The sequence below is a fragment of the Zootoca vivipara genome, chromosome 6, assembly GCF_965207765.1.
Source record: "Zootoca vivipara chromosome 6, rZooViv2.hap1.1, whole genome shotgun sequence".
NCBI classification, from domain to species: Eukaryota; Metazoa; Chordata; class Lepidosauria; order Squamata; family Lacertidae; genus Zootoca; species Zootoca vivipara.
Window position 1 is genome coordinate 74,716,586 of NC_142589.1, and position 16,826 is coordinate 74,733,411.

The following is a 16,826-nucleotide window of genomic DNA, read 5'->3' on the forward strand; positions in this document are numbered from 1 at the left end:
GGTTGGGCGCCCTGGTGCCGTGGCACGGAGATCGCTCCGACACCCCCGCCCTAGTGGGCGGGCGCAACGCACAACATGGCTTCCGCTTGGCTTTGCCGCGCAGCGCCCTCCTGCCAGCCCGGCGCCCTGGCACCCCGCGCCACCGAGACTACCCCTAGAGCCGGGCCTGCTGGGGAGGGGCAATCGTGTCTTATAAGCAGATCATTCATTCCCCAAATTTCAAATTTGCCCATAGGCTTCAGAATCAGAGGGCTTCCTTTGCTTCTGAGCAGTCACTTGATTAGCCCAAGGCCTGCCAGGCCTTCAGTGACGTCAGAGCAGCTAAGCCAAATGGCAGTCAGAGAGGCTGTGGCAACTTTGGTTTGCATCAGGATTGAGATACATACTGAGAGAGGAAGGAACTGGTATCATGCTGGCAACCACCCAGGCCTCCCTAGGAGCCCCTTGTTCTGCCCTGAAACTCTTAGGATGGAACAGATTGGACCAGGTGAGTCTTGCTGGTTAGTTAGCCAGCCTTCTCCTTTGCCTACACTGGGACTCCTTTGGTAACCATCAGTCTTCCCCCACCAGGTGATCATGGTAACAGGTGACCACCCCATCACTGCCAAGGCCATTGCTAAAGGTGTGGGCATCATCTCTGAAGGTAACGAGACCGTGGAAGACATTGCTGCCCGGCTGAACATCCCCGTCAGCCAGGTCAACCCCAGGTGAGATGGGTCAAGGTGTGTGGGTGTGTAGGGGGCAGAGGCTGGAACCAAACATAATGGAGTTGGGAGTTGGCGCAAGAAACAAACAACTCTTCCAAGGCAGAGAGGAGGAGGAAGAACATTGGCTGGGAGGGACAAAGAAAGCTGCAGTGTCCTGCCTTTGGCAGTTTTGCTGCCTATCGTGAGACGGTTTGCTCCATGAAGTTAAGCAGATCTCAGCTTGGCAAATACCAGAATGAGAAGCCACATGGTGTTAGAGCATCCAACTCTGTCTAGCTACAATAAAATGTACCTTAGTAAATTGTTACGGCTCTCTCCCCCTGCCCCCATCCCTGTGCGAGGATTCTGGGACTTGCAGTTTGGCGGGAGGCCTCAGAGGACTACAGTTCCCAGGAGAGAAGGAATGACTGTTCAACCAGATTAAGCCCGCAGTGGAGATATCTCACTGGAGCTGCTTGGAATGAGAACATAGCAAAACAATGCTAAATTGCTATCCCACAAGAGATCATAGACCAGCCTCCCCCAGCCCTTTTGGACCAAAACTCCCATTGGCCCAAGCCAGCATGGCAAATGATTGGGTATGATGAGAGGTCGCTTCTTACTTTTCCTATCCTGCCTGGTTCATTGAGGTTCTATAGGATATTCACATTTCTGTAACACAAGGTTTCTGTCCAGCCGCTTTGGTTCCTCTCATGGTAAGGCCAGCCCTGCACCTGAGTATGAATGACAAGGTGCATCTTATACCACCATGACGCCGTCTTTTTGCCCACCCAGAGATGCCAAAGCCTGTGTGATCCATGGCACCGACTTGAAAGACATGGGCACAGAGCAAATTGACGAGATTCTGCAGAACCACACGGAAATTGTCTTTGCCCGTACGTCCCCCCAGCAGAAGCTCATCATTGTGGAAGGTTGCCAAAGACAGGTAAGGACATTAGGCGGAGTCCCAAACTGGCCCCACAGAGCACAAGCAACTCATCCGGCTTGGAGGTGTTGTTTGTTAAGATGCTAAGAGTTGTTAGGAGACCCCTATCGCCCTCACAGAGCTACAGTTCCCAGGGTGGTTTAACAATCCCTCTTCACAGGGAACTCTGGGAATTGTGACTCTGGAGGGGACTAGAGGTCTCCTAACAACTCTCAGCGTTTTGGGCAAACTACAGCTCCCAGAATTCTTAGCAGGAAGCCATATGTTACCAAATCTCCCTGCGCATAGAAAACTCAGGGAGAAGAGTTCTAGCCTAGTGTGTGTTTTTTTCTTTGGCTGGCTTGGTAATGTGGAGGGAGTTGCCTCACGGGGAAGCTTTCAGCCCTATGATTTCCCCACCTGCCTCTATAAAACAGCACAATCCCAGGCATTTTAGCACAGGGCTTGCCAACCTTTCTGAGCCACTGGGCACATTTGGAATTTTGAGGAAGGTGCCATGGGCGCCGGTCAAAAAATGGCTGCCGTTGGGGTGTGTGTGACATAACACAAAATGGCCACCACAGTCAGCATGTAGGAGAGGCCAAGCTAGCACAAACGGACTGAGCAGGTGAGCAGGAGGAGCGAATGGTCTCTCATGCCCTGTGGGTTTTTGAAGGGAAATTTGCTATTTTGCAGGTGCCTTAAGACACACACACACACACACACACACACACACACACACACAGGCTCCCATTAGTACCATTTTGGGAACGCCTGGAAGTTTGTGTGAACTTAAGGTTGCCAATGACACCCTTCACCCAGCCCGCTCTTCTGCAAAAATCAGCAGGTAAAGCTTATATGACAAATTTTTAAAAGCCAGCAATCTGCAGGCTCACAGGCAACACTTCCCACTGCCATTATTTCCATAGAAATCATCCCTGGATGGAGAGGCTGGGTGATTGCCCACCTCTCTCTCCCACAGGTGATGCCTTCTGGGCATTCCTCTGGCTCTGAGTGTGCATTTTTTCTCTCTCCCCCCACACCAATAGGGTGCAATTGTGGCTGTAACAGGCGATGGTGTGAATGACTCTCCTGCCCTGAAGAAGGCCGACATTGGGGTGGCAATGGGGATTGCTGGTTCCGACGTCTCCAAGCAGGCTGCCGACATGATCCTCTTAGATGACAACTTTGCCTCTATTGTCACTGGAGTCGAAGAGGGTAAGCTCTGAGGATTGCTGGATGCAGTGAAGAGGGGAAGTGGATTAATAATCAGCGAGCGCTAAGGGTGTGAGCAGAACCTGGTTATATAGGCACAGTTTCAATCTTGCTTCTGGGGTGGGGTGGGGGAGACTCTAAAATGGCAGGGCTGTAAGCAGCTGAGCTTTACTCAGAGTAGAGCTGCTGGAATTCATGGAGGTAAGCTAGTCATGCCCATTCATTTCAACAGGTCTTCTCTGAGTAGAACTAGCATTGGCAGGATCCTATAAACAGGATTTTCATTACCTCAACCAGGAGCGATGGACCCCAGGGGGTGTTGGACTATATAGGAAGATTGTGCATCTAGCTCAGTATTGTCTACACTGATTGGCAGCAACACTCTGGAATTTCAGCCAGCCAGTAATTCCAACAACACCTGTTGTTGTTGTTGTTGTTAGCATTTATATACTGCCCTGTACCTGCAGGTCTCATCCAGAAGGGACTGCATCTGTTACCCCTGATCTAAGCCATCCCCAATAAATGCCTGTGCAACTTTTAATTGAAAATCTCCAGGAGGCTACTAGGGCAATTTTTTAATTTAAATTGATTCAATAAATATTTTGTGTGCATTACTTCCCTCTCGGTACCTAAAGGCAACCCCTCTTAAACCGTTCTTAGTGGATTGGCTGAGGAATTGTTCCTTATTTCGCCCTTTCATTTCAAGATCCTTCTAAAGCAGAGCTTTCCTAACTGCATGTCACAGCACATCAGTGTGTCGGCTGCAATGTGTAGGTGTGTTGCGCAAACGCTCCCCATGCCCCTCCTGGGGCTGGAAAGGGTTTACCATAGTTTAACCTCCGGCTTGCTAGTAAAACTGAATTACCATCTCACGAAATGACGCATGTCCATAAAATGTGTCAGCAACGTGAAAAGTTTGGGGAGCGTTAGTCCTAAAGGGAAGAAGGCAGTAGTAGCAATTGAGTTGTGGGCGAGAGCAGGGAGTGCGGAAATCTGGCTTGCTCTGACATTTGGGAATCCCATTCCCCCTGCCCCCCCAGCTGTGCCCCCTGTCTCTCCCCCTTACGCCCATGTGTCTCCCTCTGGCCAGGACGCCTGATCTTTGACAACCTGAAGAAATCCATTGCCTACACCTTGACCAGCAACATCCCTGAGATCACCCCCTTCCTGCTGTTCATCATGGCCAACATCCCTCTGCCTCTGGGTACCATCACCATCCTCTGCATTGACTTGGGCACTGACATGGTGAGTCTCCTCCCCTCACACACAGACACGCTTTCTTCCAACTCAATCCAACCCGAGGGTCCTCTAGGCCAGGGGTTGTCAACCTGGTCCCTACCACCCACTAGTGGGCGTTTCAGGATTCTAGGTGGGCAGTAGGGGCTTCTACGGCACAAGCTGAATCCTCCTTCCATCGAGCACTGGTGGGCGGTAAGGAACTTTTACCTTCAAGAAAGATGTGTTAGTAGGGCAGTAGGTATAAAATGGTTGACTACCCCTTGCAATGCAGGAATCTCAACACGCTGGTTTCCCATCCAATTTGAAACCATACCAGACCCTGCTTAGCTTTGCAGATGTGCTAACACTTTTACTGCTGCACCATCAGGAGGGCATTTATCTAGAACTCAGATATTCCTAAATTCCCATTGCTTCTTCTTCTTCCCAACCCATCTTCTGATTGGACTCAGGCTCTGGGGAGGAGCCCTGGTTCACTTCTGTGTCAAAAGCCCAACTAAAGCCTGGCACAAACCAAGTGTGAACTGCATGATAAAAGTTACTCAACTGTGCCACTGTGTGTGAGGAAAGGTAGTATCTCTGAGTGCTCCTACCTGAAAGCAATACCTGCACATGGAAAACTAGATGGCGAGAAGTTGAGATTCTAAACACTTGTCTTGAAAGAGTCTCCTTTATAACTAGATTTCTGCATGCAGGGATTCCCCCCCCCCCGGAAGTGAAACTATCTTTGAACCTGGGAAATATTTTATCTTTCAGTGAATCTTGGGAGCTGTAGTTCTTACCAGAGTGCAGAGAATTCTGTCATTTCATTGCAGAACTACAGTCCCCAAGTTCATTTGAGGTGAAGAAACCATGATGCTGAAACTGGTTGATGTATCTAGGGAAGGCCTTCCTTTAAAGCACTTTGTCCTCATATTACTTTTTACAATCTGAGCATGGAGGCAGAGGCTCAAATCTTCGTGTTCCCAATTTGACAAAATGGCCGCCTCCGAACACCAGACTCATTCTGAGCAAAAGTACAGAGAAAAACCATCCTGGAACTTCCCACGGTTCTGTCACTGAATGCTATATCCCCAATTTTAGAGGTGCTCGAACAGTTCTCATCATCCCTAACCATTGACCATGTTAGCCAGGGCTGATGGGAGGTGATCCGTTAGCACAGGCTCCCCACCCCCTCACCTACACCCCAAAACTTCAGCCCCCAGCCCTGCAATCCTGCCGACCCTCTCAATTCTTCCTCCAGGTGCCAGCCATCTCCTTGGCTTATGAAGCAGCTGAGAGTGACATCATGAAGCGACAGCCACGAAACCCCAGGACTGACAAGCTGGTGAATGAGAGGCTGATCAGCATGGCCTACGGGCAGATTGGTGAGTAAATGGGGGACAGCCACCGAGCAGGGCTGAGCATCCCCAGGTGGAGAAGGGAGTTGAGTGGGGATGAATCAGGCAGGTGTTGGAAAATGAGGCCAACATGCAGGTGCTTGGCTGCTGGTCCCAGTGGCAGAAATGGGACCCAGGAATGCAAGTAACTTTGTCCAGTGGTACGTTCTTATTAAGTTCCATATGCAGCGCACAGTGTACAGCAATATGTTTATTTATGCATTATCAGTTCAAGCATCTTCTCCACAGAGATTCTTGGGTTGTGGGTGGAGTCATATGTTGTTATTGTATTTACATGAAAACCAATAAAAAATATTTGCACTTAAAAAAAAAGGGACTGCAAATAAGCATGTGTCCCAAGGCAAGTCCTCTGTGGCAGAGACAGAAATATTTCTCAGAGTAGTGAGAATAGGACTTGCTCCCAAGTAACTGTGCACAGGGTTGCAGCTTTATATAGAAAGCTGCCTTCTCTTGAATCAGGCCACTGGTTCATCTAGGCCAGCATTGTCTACACCAGTGGTTCCCAACAGGTGGTCCGGGGACCCCCAGGGGTCCGCGAGCTATGCCAGAGGGGTCCGCAAGATGCTATTAGAATAAAAAAAATATTAAATATATTTCGTATGATAACAGATTTTTTGTTTTGGCCGCTTCCTGCATGAGCAGAGTCTAGCGCAAAACTAGAATTAGATAGAGGCAGTAGTTCTGCTGTATGCCGTTAGGTGGTGCTTTACAAACACTACTGTTTTGCAAAGAGGCAGCGCACGCATTCTACTAACGCTCACCTCCCCAAGATGCTTTGCGTGCGTCGGCTTCATTTGTGCGCTACTGCACAGGTACCCTGTCTTCTCCATTCCCCTCCCTCCTTCCTGGCGCGCGCTGCCTCTTTGCAAAACAGTAGTGTTTGTAAACAAAGCGTTGTTTTTCGCGGAAGCTACAGTTCGCATAGTTAAAAATGGACTGTTGGTTAAAAAGTGGTTCGTTAAAACGACAAAGGCCTACAGATGAAGAGGAAGATAATGCATTTGATGTTCAAGCAAGTAAGTCAGTGACTCTCAAACCGATCTTGTCAGTGTCCATTGAACCTAAATCGTCGGCGTCCCTTGAACCTAACCCTTCCAAGATCAGTGTTAAGCTTACTGGAAAAATTAGATTAGGAATTAGGAATTAATGGGGGTCCTTGTCACAATAGTGGCTCGATGAGGGGTCCTCGAGAAAATTTTGTTGGGAACCCCTGGTCTGCACTGTCTGGCAGCAGCTCTCCAAGATTTCAGACAGGGTTCTTTCCCAGCCCTACTTGAAGATAAGGTAGCTTCCTAGGTTCCTATGATATTTGGAGGACCGTGCAACATGTCAATCTGGTTTATCCGTCTTCCTTTTATTATTACATGTACGCCTCACCTTTCCTCCAAGGAGCTCAAGGTAGCATATAGGCCCATTTTGCTCCCTGCAACAACCCTGTGAGATAGGCACAGCTGAGAAGGAGTTATGGACCTAGTGAACTTCATGGCTGAGTTGGAATCTGAACCCAGTGGTCTCCCAGGTCCCTACCACACTTACATAAATGCCTCTGGTCAGCAGTTAACTACTCAAGGTGGATATTTAATTCGGGGTCAGATTCCAGATTACATGCTTCTGTTGCCAAAATTGTTAGGTCTGCGAATAGCTGCTCATCTGGCCTCCTGTGGTGAGTGAGAAGCAAACTCTGGCCAAGCAGACAGGGAAGCTTTGTAGCTGCTGTGGGTCTTGGGGGAAGGCATTTGTGCTGCGCATGCGGGCTAATGACCTGTGGCTTTATCCACAGGGCAAACGTGTAGGCTTAGACCTGAGTAAGGAGGATTAGAAGCGTTAAGGTGGCTGAAATGGGAGCCATGTGCTTGAAGGGCATGGACCAGCAGAGGCTGGTATATTAGAGCAAGTGGGGCATTGCCCCCCACCCCCCAGCTTATGTTGGCAAACACCTTGTAGTTGCCAGAGCCCCGTGCCCTACCAGCCATCGACCCTCCAGTGCAGCCAGGAGATAATGACCTAGACTCAAGAGCCTAGGCACGCTGTTTGCAGAATCCACGTAGCTTGAGCGGCCACAGAGAGAGAGACGTGTTGGCATATTTACAGGCATTTATTAAGCATATCTCAGGAGAGAGAAAAACATGTCCTCTCCTTCTTCATCAGCACAGCACAGCAAAAGCAATAGCAATATACAATGGAAGTGCAGACAGGCATGTGACATGCAACAGCTACATGCCTGTCCCCTTAAGATGGAACTGAATTCTCAACAGCTTAGCCTGCCCTCACGAAGCCCCCACCTGCCTGCCTTATTACTTATTACCACTCCAAGGGGTAGCATTGTCTGACAGTTTGCTCCTCTTCAATCTCAGTGTTGCCTCTTGCAGAACCCAGCAGGGAGGAGGGTAGGGGGAAAGCCCGCCCCCATAATTAGTGGGCTCCATCTGTCATTGGTTCTTGACTCCGCCTATCCAGGGCTCTGGCTCCACCCACTGTGGGTCTCCCTGCTTTCTGCCCTTCTGGTCACCAACTCTCCACTTCTTTTTTTGCAGGAATGATTCAGGCGTTGGGCGGTTTCTTCTCCTACTTTGTGATCTTGGCCGAGAACGGGTTCCTTCCATCTGTTCTCGTTGGCATCCGCCTCAACTGGGATGACCGGACATGCAACGATCTGGAAGATTCGTATGGGCAACAATGGGTAAGAAGAGGGAGCCCATTTTGCTTGCACAGCTGTGAGTGAGGCTGGGCATTTTGTGGAATTGCAGCAAATGAATGTTTCTGGCAGTGGGCAGATGCCAGAAATTAAACAGAGTGCCAATGTGTTAAGTGAAGTTGAATGGGGTCAAATACATATAAGGGAGCAGGGGGTGGGGGTGGGGAATGATCAACTTTGGTCTGGTGCAGGAAAATATGTTTTGTGACTCAGAATGTAAGTCATAACTGGTCGGTGGCTGTGGTTGTGAGGAGGAGGAGCTGCCACTCAGGGCCTGATTTTTGGCTCTGACTGGCAAACAAGCAGGTGGCAGGAATGACGAGGCAATGTGGGGGGCAGACACACTGAAAATGGGGCCCACATTGAGGGCCTTCATGTTCCGAGGTCCCCACAAAGCCTGTTGCCGGTGCAGTACCACTGGGATGCCCTAGGCCATTTCCTCTTTGTCAAACTCAGTTCCATTTCTGTGAAATGGGAAGAAAATGAGACCTACACGGCAGTGTTTCTTGAGCAGTTTAAGATGAAAATGATGCCAAGCCCTTTAAACAATTCTTTAAACTGGGCTCAGCCAGGGCAACCTTCAAATACTGTGCTCTGTCAAACAGGACTTATGGTAGTGCTGTAGAGCAGGCCTGGGGAATCCATGGCCCTCTACCAGCACCTGCCAGGCCACAGGTTCCCTCCCCACCCGTCAATCACCCGATGGCACAGTGGTGTCAGGTGACTGTTCTCCTTTGCCTGTGTGGTTTGAAATTAACCCACACAGGAAAAGGAGCAAAGGGCTTTGCAGTTGCTGACAATCAGCTCACCAGTGGTGCCTTTGCATAATGCTGGTGCCCCTAGTGGGCTTTGCAATCATTGCCACAGTGCCTGCAACCCTCACTTTCAGCCAAGGTGCATTTTTACCTGTCGCACACCTGCATCATATATGATTTAATCCTAAATTTCAACAAGGCTGAGCAGGGATTGGTTTGGAGAGACAGAGAGGGTGGCAGGTGAGAATGTCAGGGTTGCAGGTTTCTGGTTCCCCCCCCCCCGGTGCCCTACTGATTCCACCCCCTCTGCTCCTAGACCTACGAGCAGCGCAAAGTGGTAGAGTTCACCTGCCACACAGCCTTCTTCGTCAGCATCGTGGTGGTGCAGTGGGCTGACTTGATCATCTGCAAAACCAGAAGGAATTCAGTCTTCCAGCAGGGCATGAGGTAAGGCTGCTTGATTTTCCATTTGCTCAAAGAAACCGTAATTCTGTTTTGACACCAGGAAAAAAAGGATTGTGGAAGAGAAACCCGTACACATTGAGTGCACAACAGAGGGAAGAGTCCCAAATCTGCAGCTGAAAAATGAAGGCTTTGCTTATTATGCATCCGTGATTCAAAGGCTGTGACCCCTGGGCAGGAACCCCTGGCATACAAGGATCGAGGAATCCCTAGAGATTCCACCCCCCTTTGGTGGCTATAGGATGCCCCACACATTACGTGGAAGCAAACTGCAACACGCCACAAAGAGTGACTTTGTTAGGAAGGTGCAGTCAAACTCTGTGGTGATGACACTGCACGGCAAGTGTATTTTCTAATATGAGTTTATCTCATGCATTCATTATATTTTCATTTTTTTTTTTTAAATGTCATGTTGAAGGACCTCTGTGCTGGTCATTGTCAAGTTACTACAGTCAAACCTTGGATGTTGAATGCCTTAGTTGCCAAACGTTTTGGCTCCTGAACATCAAAAACCCAGAAGTGTTTTTGGAAGCCAAATTTCTGGCGCGGCTTCTGTGGCTTCCGATTGGCTGCAGGAAGTTTCCTGTAGCCAATCAGAAGCCGCACCTTGGTTTTCGAACAGTTCTGGGAGTTGAACGGACTCCCGGAACGGATTAAGTTCAACCACCAAGGTATGACTGTATATCTGTTCCAGGACACAGTGAGCACTGTCCTCTGTAGGGTTGCCTCTGCCGATGTGGGCCATACAACTTCATCCGTTGTAGAAGCAGGAGGGTACCACAGCATGAGTTGGGATCTTACGGCCCTCTGGATGTTGCACCCATAATCCCTGGGCTGGTGGGGACCCAACAACATCTGGGAGCCCACAGGGTGTGAAAGGACCCTACGAGAAGATGGAGTTGGTGGAGTGTGAGACTATTGATCCCCAGGTTGTGGGTTCAAATCCTGTGTTGGACAACAGATTCCTGCATTGCAGGGGGTTGGACTAGATGACCCTTGGAGGTCCCTTCCAACTATAATTCTGTGATTGGCTATTAGTGCATGACTCCTACATGTTTAAGGATACAAGTTTTCCCTTCACACTGGATGAGTTTGCCATGTCTGGGTTTTGAAATATTGTATTTATTTAAATAAATTCCTCTGGGAAGAGCCCAGGAGAGCAAACATATCAATAATCATTGCAGGGTTTTTTGGCTAGATGACCCTTAGGCTCCCTTGCAAGCTAGGGTTTTGTATTTTTTTTTAAAAAAATAAACTTTCTAAAAACACTTTAAAACATTCTAAAGACATGGATCTCAGGGTTGCCGGGAACAGTGTTTTTTAGTCATCTAGGTAAGCAGGATTGTTTTTAAATTTCTCCTGAAAGACAATAATGAGAGAAGCAAGAGATGCCTCATGAGGGAAGGCTCTCCACAAAAGTGGGGCTGCCACTGGAAAGGCCCTGAAGTGGGCCAATGCCAACTGGGCAGCCCCCAGGGGGTGGCACTCACCTGCCAATCACAGCAGAGAAATGGGTTATTTTCGAAAAACAGAGGTTCCAATGGAATCTCAGGGGGCAACAGGTGACTTATAACAAGAGTATGCCTCTCTTTCACTTTCTCTCTCTTTCCCCCTTCAGAAACAAGATCCTTATTTTTGGCCTCTTTGAGGAGACTGCCTTGGCCGCCTTCCTGTCCTACTGCCCTGGCATGGATGTGGCGCTGAGAATGTACCCCCTGAAGTGAGTACAGACCTGTGGCTCAGTGGTAGAGCATCTTGCTTGGCATGTAGAATGTCCCAGGCAGGGCCGTCTTAAGCTCATCGGGCGCCCTGGTGTAAAGATCCCTCGGGCACCCCCCCTTTTTAAAAAAAGGGAAAAAGGAAAGCTCTTACCTTCCCTGGAGGCGCTTGTGCCGGAAGGCCTCAGGGAATCCCGGAGCCCTCCCGCCGGCAGCGGAGGCCAGATGGGCATGCCATGGAGCCAGTGGGGAGAGCCTCCCTGGCACAGCGTTAGGGCCTGGCGTGCCGGGCGGCAGGGGGAGCCTCACAACGGCCCCCACACCTCACAGTGGGGCCGCGCTGTGCCGGAGGCCGCCCGTTGGCTTCTCATGGCCCTGTCTGTCTCCCGTGGGGCCAGAGATGCCGGATTGAGTGGGGGAGGGGCACCGCTGCTCCGCGCGGCCTTCCTCCCTTCTCCCAGCAGGCCTTCCTGGCCATCTCCCGCGACCCCGGCCAGGGTGGGTCTGGGCAGTGCCAGGAGGCCTCCTGGCCGTTTCCTTGCGCCAACAGGGCACTGCGTTTCATTGGTAGAGCTGCCATGTGGCGTCACCACTACCAATGAAACACAGCGCCGGAGTGAGGGATGACCCTGGCGCTGCAGAGCGGAACAGGGTCCTAGTGCCCCTGTTCCCTGCTCTCCCCTGAGCGGAGCAGCTGACAGGCATGCAAGACTCAGAGGAGGGAAAAGGGAGGCCGCCGCACAGCTCCTCCACTTGCTGGGGCGTCCCTCAGCACCCAGGCGCCCTGGCGCCCCGCACCACTAGAGCCAATGGGCGAGCCGGCCCTGGTCCCAGGTTCAATCCCTGCCTTAGGCCATGTTCACACCATACATTTTTAGAACTATGATACTGTGTTAGACAGCCACGGCTTCCCCCCCAAAGAATTCTGGGAGCTGTAGTTCATTAAGGGTGCTGAGAGATTGCCAGGAGACCCCTATTTCCCTCACAGAGCTACAATTCCACAGAGTTCCCCGTGAAGGAGGATTAATTGTTAAACCACTCTGGAAATTGTAGCTCTCTGAGCACCCTTGGAGCAAACCTCAGCTCCTGTAATCCTTTGGGGGGATGCCATATTTAAAGCAGTATCATAGTGCTTTAAATGTATGGTGCGGACGTGGTTTTCAGACAAGACGGAGGAGTCTTTCCATCTCTGGCACAAGGACTTTTCATTTGGAGGAGGCTTGATCACACCCAGGATGTCTGTTTCAGTCTTGGGAATCCTTGTGTGGAGACACACACACACACACACACACAACCACCCTCTCCTTGCCTCTTGTGCTGATCTTTCCTTCTCTCCTCAGGCCCAGCTGGTGGTTCTGCGCATTCCCTTACAGCTTCCTCATTTTTGTGTACGATGAAATCCGTAAACTTATACTGCGCCGTAACCCAGGAGGTGAGTGGGGCCAGGAGAGTCGAGAGTTTGCTGCGGAGCGTGAGGAATATTGGGGAGATGGTGTTGAAGCGGGAAGCTCCCCATCCCTGGGGCTGTGCCCACTATTAGCCTCACCCAGAATAGACCCACTGAAATGAATGGACATTACTAACTTAGATCCATTCATTTCCACGGGCCTGCTTTTGTGTAGAACTGAGTTGAGTTTGAAATAAGGGTTGTAGGCACCCTTTTTTTTTTTTAATAATATATTTATTTATAGACTTCACAACTTCATATAAACAAGATAAAGGTCCCCCCTCAAGGTGCTTACAATCTAAACTGAACTTTCTCCCTTGCTGTCCTCTTTCATGCCCCCCAATTCCCACATCTCCCCAATGTCGACATTTTAGATTGTAAACCAGGCTTCCTCAACCTCGGCCCTCCAGATGTTTTTGGCCTCCAACTCCCATGATCCCTAGCTAGCAGGACCAGTGGTCAGGGATGATGGGAATTGTAGTCTCAAAACATCTGGAGGGCCGAGGTTGAGGAAGTCTGTTGTAAACTATTTGGGCAGGGACTTGTCTTCTTCAGTAAACACCATACCTATTGATAGAATAGCAACAACAATGAATGATACAGGTTGTAACCAACGATGGGATTGCACCTCTTATGTGGCCCAGGGTACACTTAAATTTTGCTCTGATCCATCTCCTGCCTTAATTTTCCACTGATCCATCTCCTGGCCAGTTCTGGAGATTCCCCTGACTTTATTAGAAAGAGCCTTTCAGAGGGCGCAGAGAGTTGCTGTGGCTTGGGGCAGGGAATATGCAAAAATAGGGTGCCTTGCCTTGGAGCTTGAGAAGAGAAGCTTACCACCATTGAATGCGACTAATTATCCTAGTAATAAGGATTATCATCATCTTCTGGGTGGGGGTACAGAGGGAGAGCGGATGGGTGGGAGACGTGAGGGTGGAGCCAGGGTAGGGGGATGATGACTGGAGAACCTTGCCTACCACTGCTGCCTGCTCATGTTGGTTGTTTATTTTGTTTTGCAGGATGGGTGGAGAAAGAAACCTACTACTGAGTCTCCTCCCTTGTCCGTGGCTGGTTGTCTCCCCTTAAAGGGGAGTGCTCTCCCCTCCAAAATTCTGCCTATCCTCCCTGCCTAATTATGAGAGAGAGAGAGAGATTGAGAGAGAGAGAAAGAGCCTGATGCCAGGACCATAAGTTCGGACACAGAAACAACAAAACCACGTTCCCCGCCTTCATTTCCCCAGACCCCAGTGGCTGAGATGGGAAAGCCATCCTGTCTCATCCTGCACACATGTCCCAGGATGGAGGGGTGCAGTGGGGAGGGGAAAACCGCCACCCCACACACACCTCAACCTCTGCTCTCTGCCATATTCTTCCTTTAGTTTTTCGGAGCAGCCTGGTGGGGGGGAGGGGGAGGGGGGCATGGGTGTGTGTGTGAGGGGCAATATTTATTTACCTCGGCAAAACCCATTTTCACCCACCAACCATTGCCCCGACATCAAATTTTCCCTTCCATAGCTGGGATTGAACCCGGGGACCAGCAGCACCCCCAAAACAACATGCCTCGGATTACGTGAGCCAAACGGGACAGGGTTTCGGGCGGGCGGGCAGGGGTTTACTGTTATCTGGTTAGCAGTAGTAAAGCTTTTGACCCCCCAGGTTTGGGGAGGGAAACTCCTTTTGCCCCCCTACCCTCGTCATTTCCCATTTTCTCCCCCACCCCTGCTCCTGTGGGGGATATGTGTGTACATGTGTGTGTGTACGTGTGTGTGTGTGTGTACGCACGAGAGGGGAACAGAGGTCAGCCATGGGTGACCCTCAACTGCCCATCTACGCTTCCTTGGCCTCCCTCCTCCTATCAAGTTTTTTTGGGGTGTGTGTGTCGGGTGGTGAGTGTTGCAGCACAAAGGCGAACAACAACAAAAACCTTTCAAGAACAAAACGCGCCAGGATTTCTCGTCCCCTTTTCTCCTGGCTCCCGCACCCCTCCCCTCTCGACTCGGACTCCCGCTAGATGTGTAAATGAAACCCAGGAGTCCGGAGTCTCTCTCCTCTGCATGTACAGATTTGCTCTCATAGGACCAAGACAGCAGCTTTCTCTCCCCCCCCCCGTCCTCTGTGTGTGTGTGTGTGTGTGTGTGTGCGTGTGTGTGTGCGTGTGCGTGTATGCGGGGGCCAGGTTGTTACCCTTCTGTCCCAAGGTAACCCATCGAGAGGAAGCGGGGACCCTCCTGGCAGTCATTCCCACTGGTGCTGAACACCACCCTCTCCCCTTGGGCGGACCTTTTCCCCATTTCCTTGGCCCACAACCCTGTACAGAGCAGAGACCTCAGCCATAGCCCCCTCCCCAGGAGAAAATGTGCCCTTCCTCATCTACCCTGAGGTGGGAGTAGAGGGACCTCTCTGGCTTCTGACTGGGTGAGGCAACTTCACCTCTGTGTGCCCCCCCTCAATAAACCTTTATTTTCTTTGTGTTTCGGGTGGGGAGGGGAGTGGGGACACAAAGCACCCGTGGGGGGGGGGAGATGTAGTCTGTCCTGTCCCATCTCCCCTTCCCATTTTGGGATTGTGTTGTCATGTGAACCAACAAAAACAAGGAGGAAAAAAACCGATTTAAGAAATAAAAACCAGAAGTGGAATATTTAATATATGAGATATAGCAGTCTCATTACATATATCTCTGTGTGTGTGTGTCTCTGTGTTTCTGTTAGGAGAAATGGTGCGCAATAAATAGCCCGAATACTCATTACGCAGAATGAAGTGGTGAGACCAAGGTGTTGAAATTCTGGGCTGTATCAATTCAGAGTGGAGGTTGTTGTGTATAATTGCCCCTTACTAAGTACATGAACACACTGGAGAGCAGTGGCTCTCAAACTTTTTCCCCTCTGGGCCACACTTTCAGAATAAAAATTTGTTGTGCCACAATGAATGGTGACTCTGGATCAGAACCAGGGTTGTCCTCAGTATCGCTTGATGCTCCCGCTCTCATTTTAAAAAGGTATCTATCCATATAATGCAAAAAAAAAAAAATTGATACCATACGACACTGCACTTACACTGAAATGTTTAGATCAGGCATCCCCAAACTGCGGCCCTCCAGATGTTTTGGCCTACAACTCCCATGATCCCTAGCTAAGAGGACCAGTGGTCAGGGATGATGGGAATTGTAGTCCAAAACATCTGGAGGGCCGAAGTTTGGGGATGGATGCCTGGTTTAGATGTTTGATTGTCTACCTGCCACCCTTGCCATCCTCTCCTACAAAACCAGTGTGGCAGAACTGCTGCCGTAGAGAAAGTTTTAGAGTAACTCCATCCTCGCTCTGCTGGCTATATATAGCTTTTTTTTTTTTTGCATGCATGCATAAAGAACTGCCCCCCTTCCCTCTGAAGTGATGCAGCCCAGAATTCTTCTACACTTGATCCTTCATAATGTGCCAATTCACTCTGAGAAGAAAACCCAAGAGAAAAGGAAAGGGAAATGTGGTTTTTAGATGGTCTCAGCCAAAGCTTTTATAGGGCTGCTTATTAAGACATTAGGCATTAAAGATCTTGCACGATATATGGAGCAAAATGACCCAAGTGCCACTGTTAAGTGCATCTGATTCGCTGTGGCTTTGCTGATGGGGAGACAGCTACTCTTGCTTAGCAAATTGGGGTGGGGTGGGGTGGGGAGGGGCACACAGCCAGGCATCATGCTTGAATTAAATGTTGCCTACGTCAGTGTTTCTCAACCAGTGTGCCTCCAGATGTTTTGGGACTACAACTCCCATCATCCCTAGCTAGCAAGACCAGTGGTCAGGAATGATGGGAGTTGTAGTCCCAAAACATCTGGAGGCACACTGGTTGAGAAACACTGGCCTACGTGACTTCTGAGAAGCAGCTGCAAAGGTGTGAGACGGAATTTAGACTCTAGCTAAGGGTGGATTTGTTGTTCTGTGTTTGGCCACAGGAGGGAGACAAGCAGCCTCTTCCCAGCACTGCAGCAAACAGCTGAGCGAGGATGGCTGGTTGCTGGTGGCACTGCGGTGGGTTGGGGTGGGGTTCGGTGGATAATAATAAAAAGAGAGAGCCTTGACCTGGGATGCCCTCCACTGCTCTTCCTCTCTTTCCCAAGTTCCCTTCTGAGGCTTCAGCTCTGTCCTGACCTCCTCCCCACTGTCTGGCACTGTCCTCTAACTCGAAAGATGCCTCTTGACGCAGCTAATTTAATCGGATTGCTTTTTCCATCTGGCTCCCATGGGGTGGGGAGTGGGGAGAGAGAGGAGGAGGTCATCGCCACGGCAACAGAAG

General features: G+C 50.1%; 1 protein-coding gene and 1 long non-coding RNA gene across 5 annotated transcripts in view; one reads left to right on the forward strand and one right to left on the reverse strand.

Annotated features, from left to right (window-relative positions):
• ATP1A3 (ATPase Na+/K+ transporting subunit alpha 3) overlaps positions 1 to 15,181 on the forward strand; it is a 65,096-nt gene extending 49,915 nt beyond the window's left edge. For all 4 annotated transcript variants that reach the window (XM_088672626.1, XM_088672628.1, XM_088672627.1 and 1 more), the window contains 10 exons: positions 571 to 707; positions 1,482 to 1,632; positions 2,661 to 2,829; positions 3,917 to 4,071; positions 5,306 to 5,429; positions 7,997 to 8,142; positions 9,229 to 9,359; positions 10,993 to 11,094; positions 12,433 to 12,524; positions 13,559 to 15,181. In XM_088672626.1, the coding sequence (XP_088528752.1) occupies positions 571 to 707; positions 1,482 to 1,632; positions 2,661 to 2,829; positions 3,917 to 4,071; positions 5,306 to 5,429; positions 7,997 to 8,142; positions 9,229 to 9,359; positions 10,993 to 11,094; positions 12,433 to 12,524; positions 13,559 to 13,587 (1,236 nt within the window). In that variant the 3' untranslated portion in view covers positions 13,588 to 15,181. The remainder of the gene's footprint in view (positions 1 to 570; positions 708 to 1,481; positions 1,633 to 2,660; positions 2,830 to 3,916; positions 4,072 to 5,305; positions 5,430 to 7,996; positions 8,143 to 9,228; positions 9,360 to 10,992; positions 11,095 to 12,432; positions 12,525 to 13,558) is intronic.
• LOC148685463 (uncharacterized) lies at positions 7,542 to 13,563 on the reverse strand. The gene is made up of 2 exons (XR_015950697.1): positions 9,261 to 13,563; positions 7,542 to 8,115 (listed from the first exon to the last, which is right to left on the reverse strand). It is a non-coding gene; the product is annotated as an uncharacterized LOC148685463 (long non-coding RNA).
• Positions 15,182 to 16,826: the final 1,645 nt, after the last annotated feature.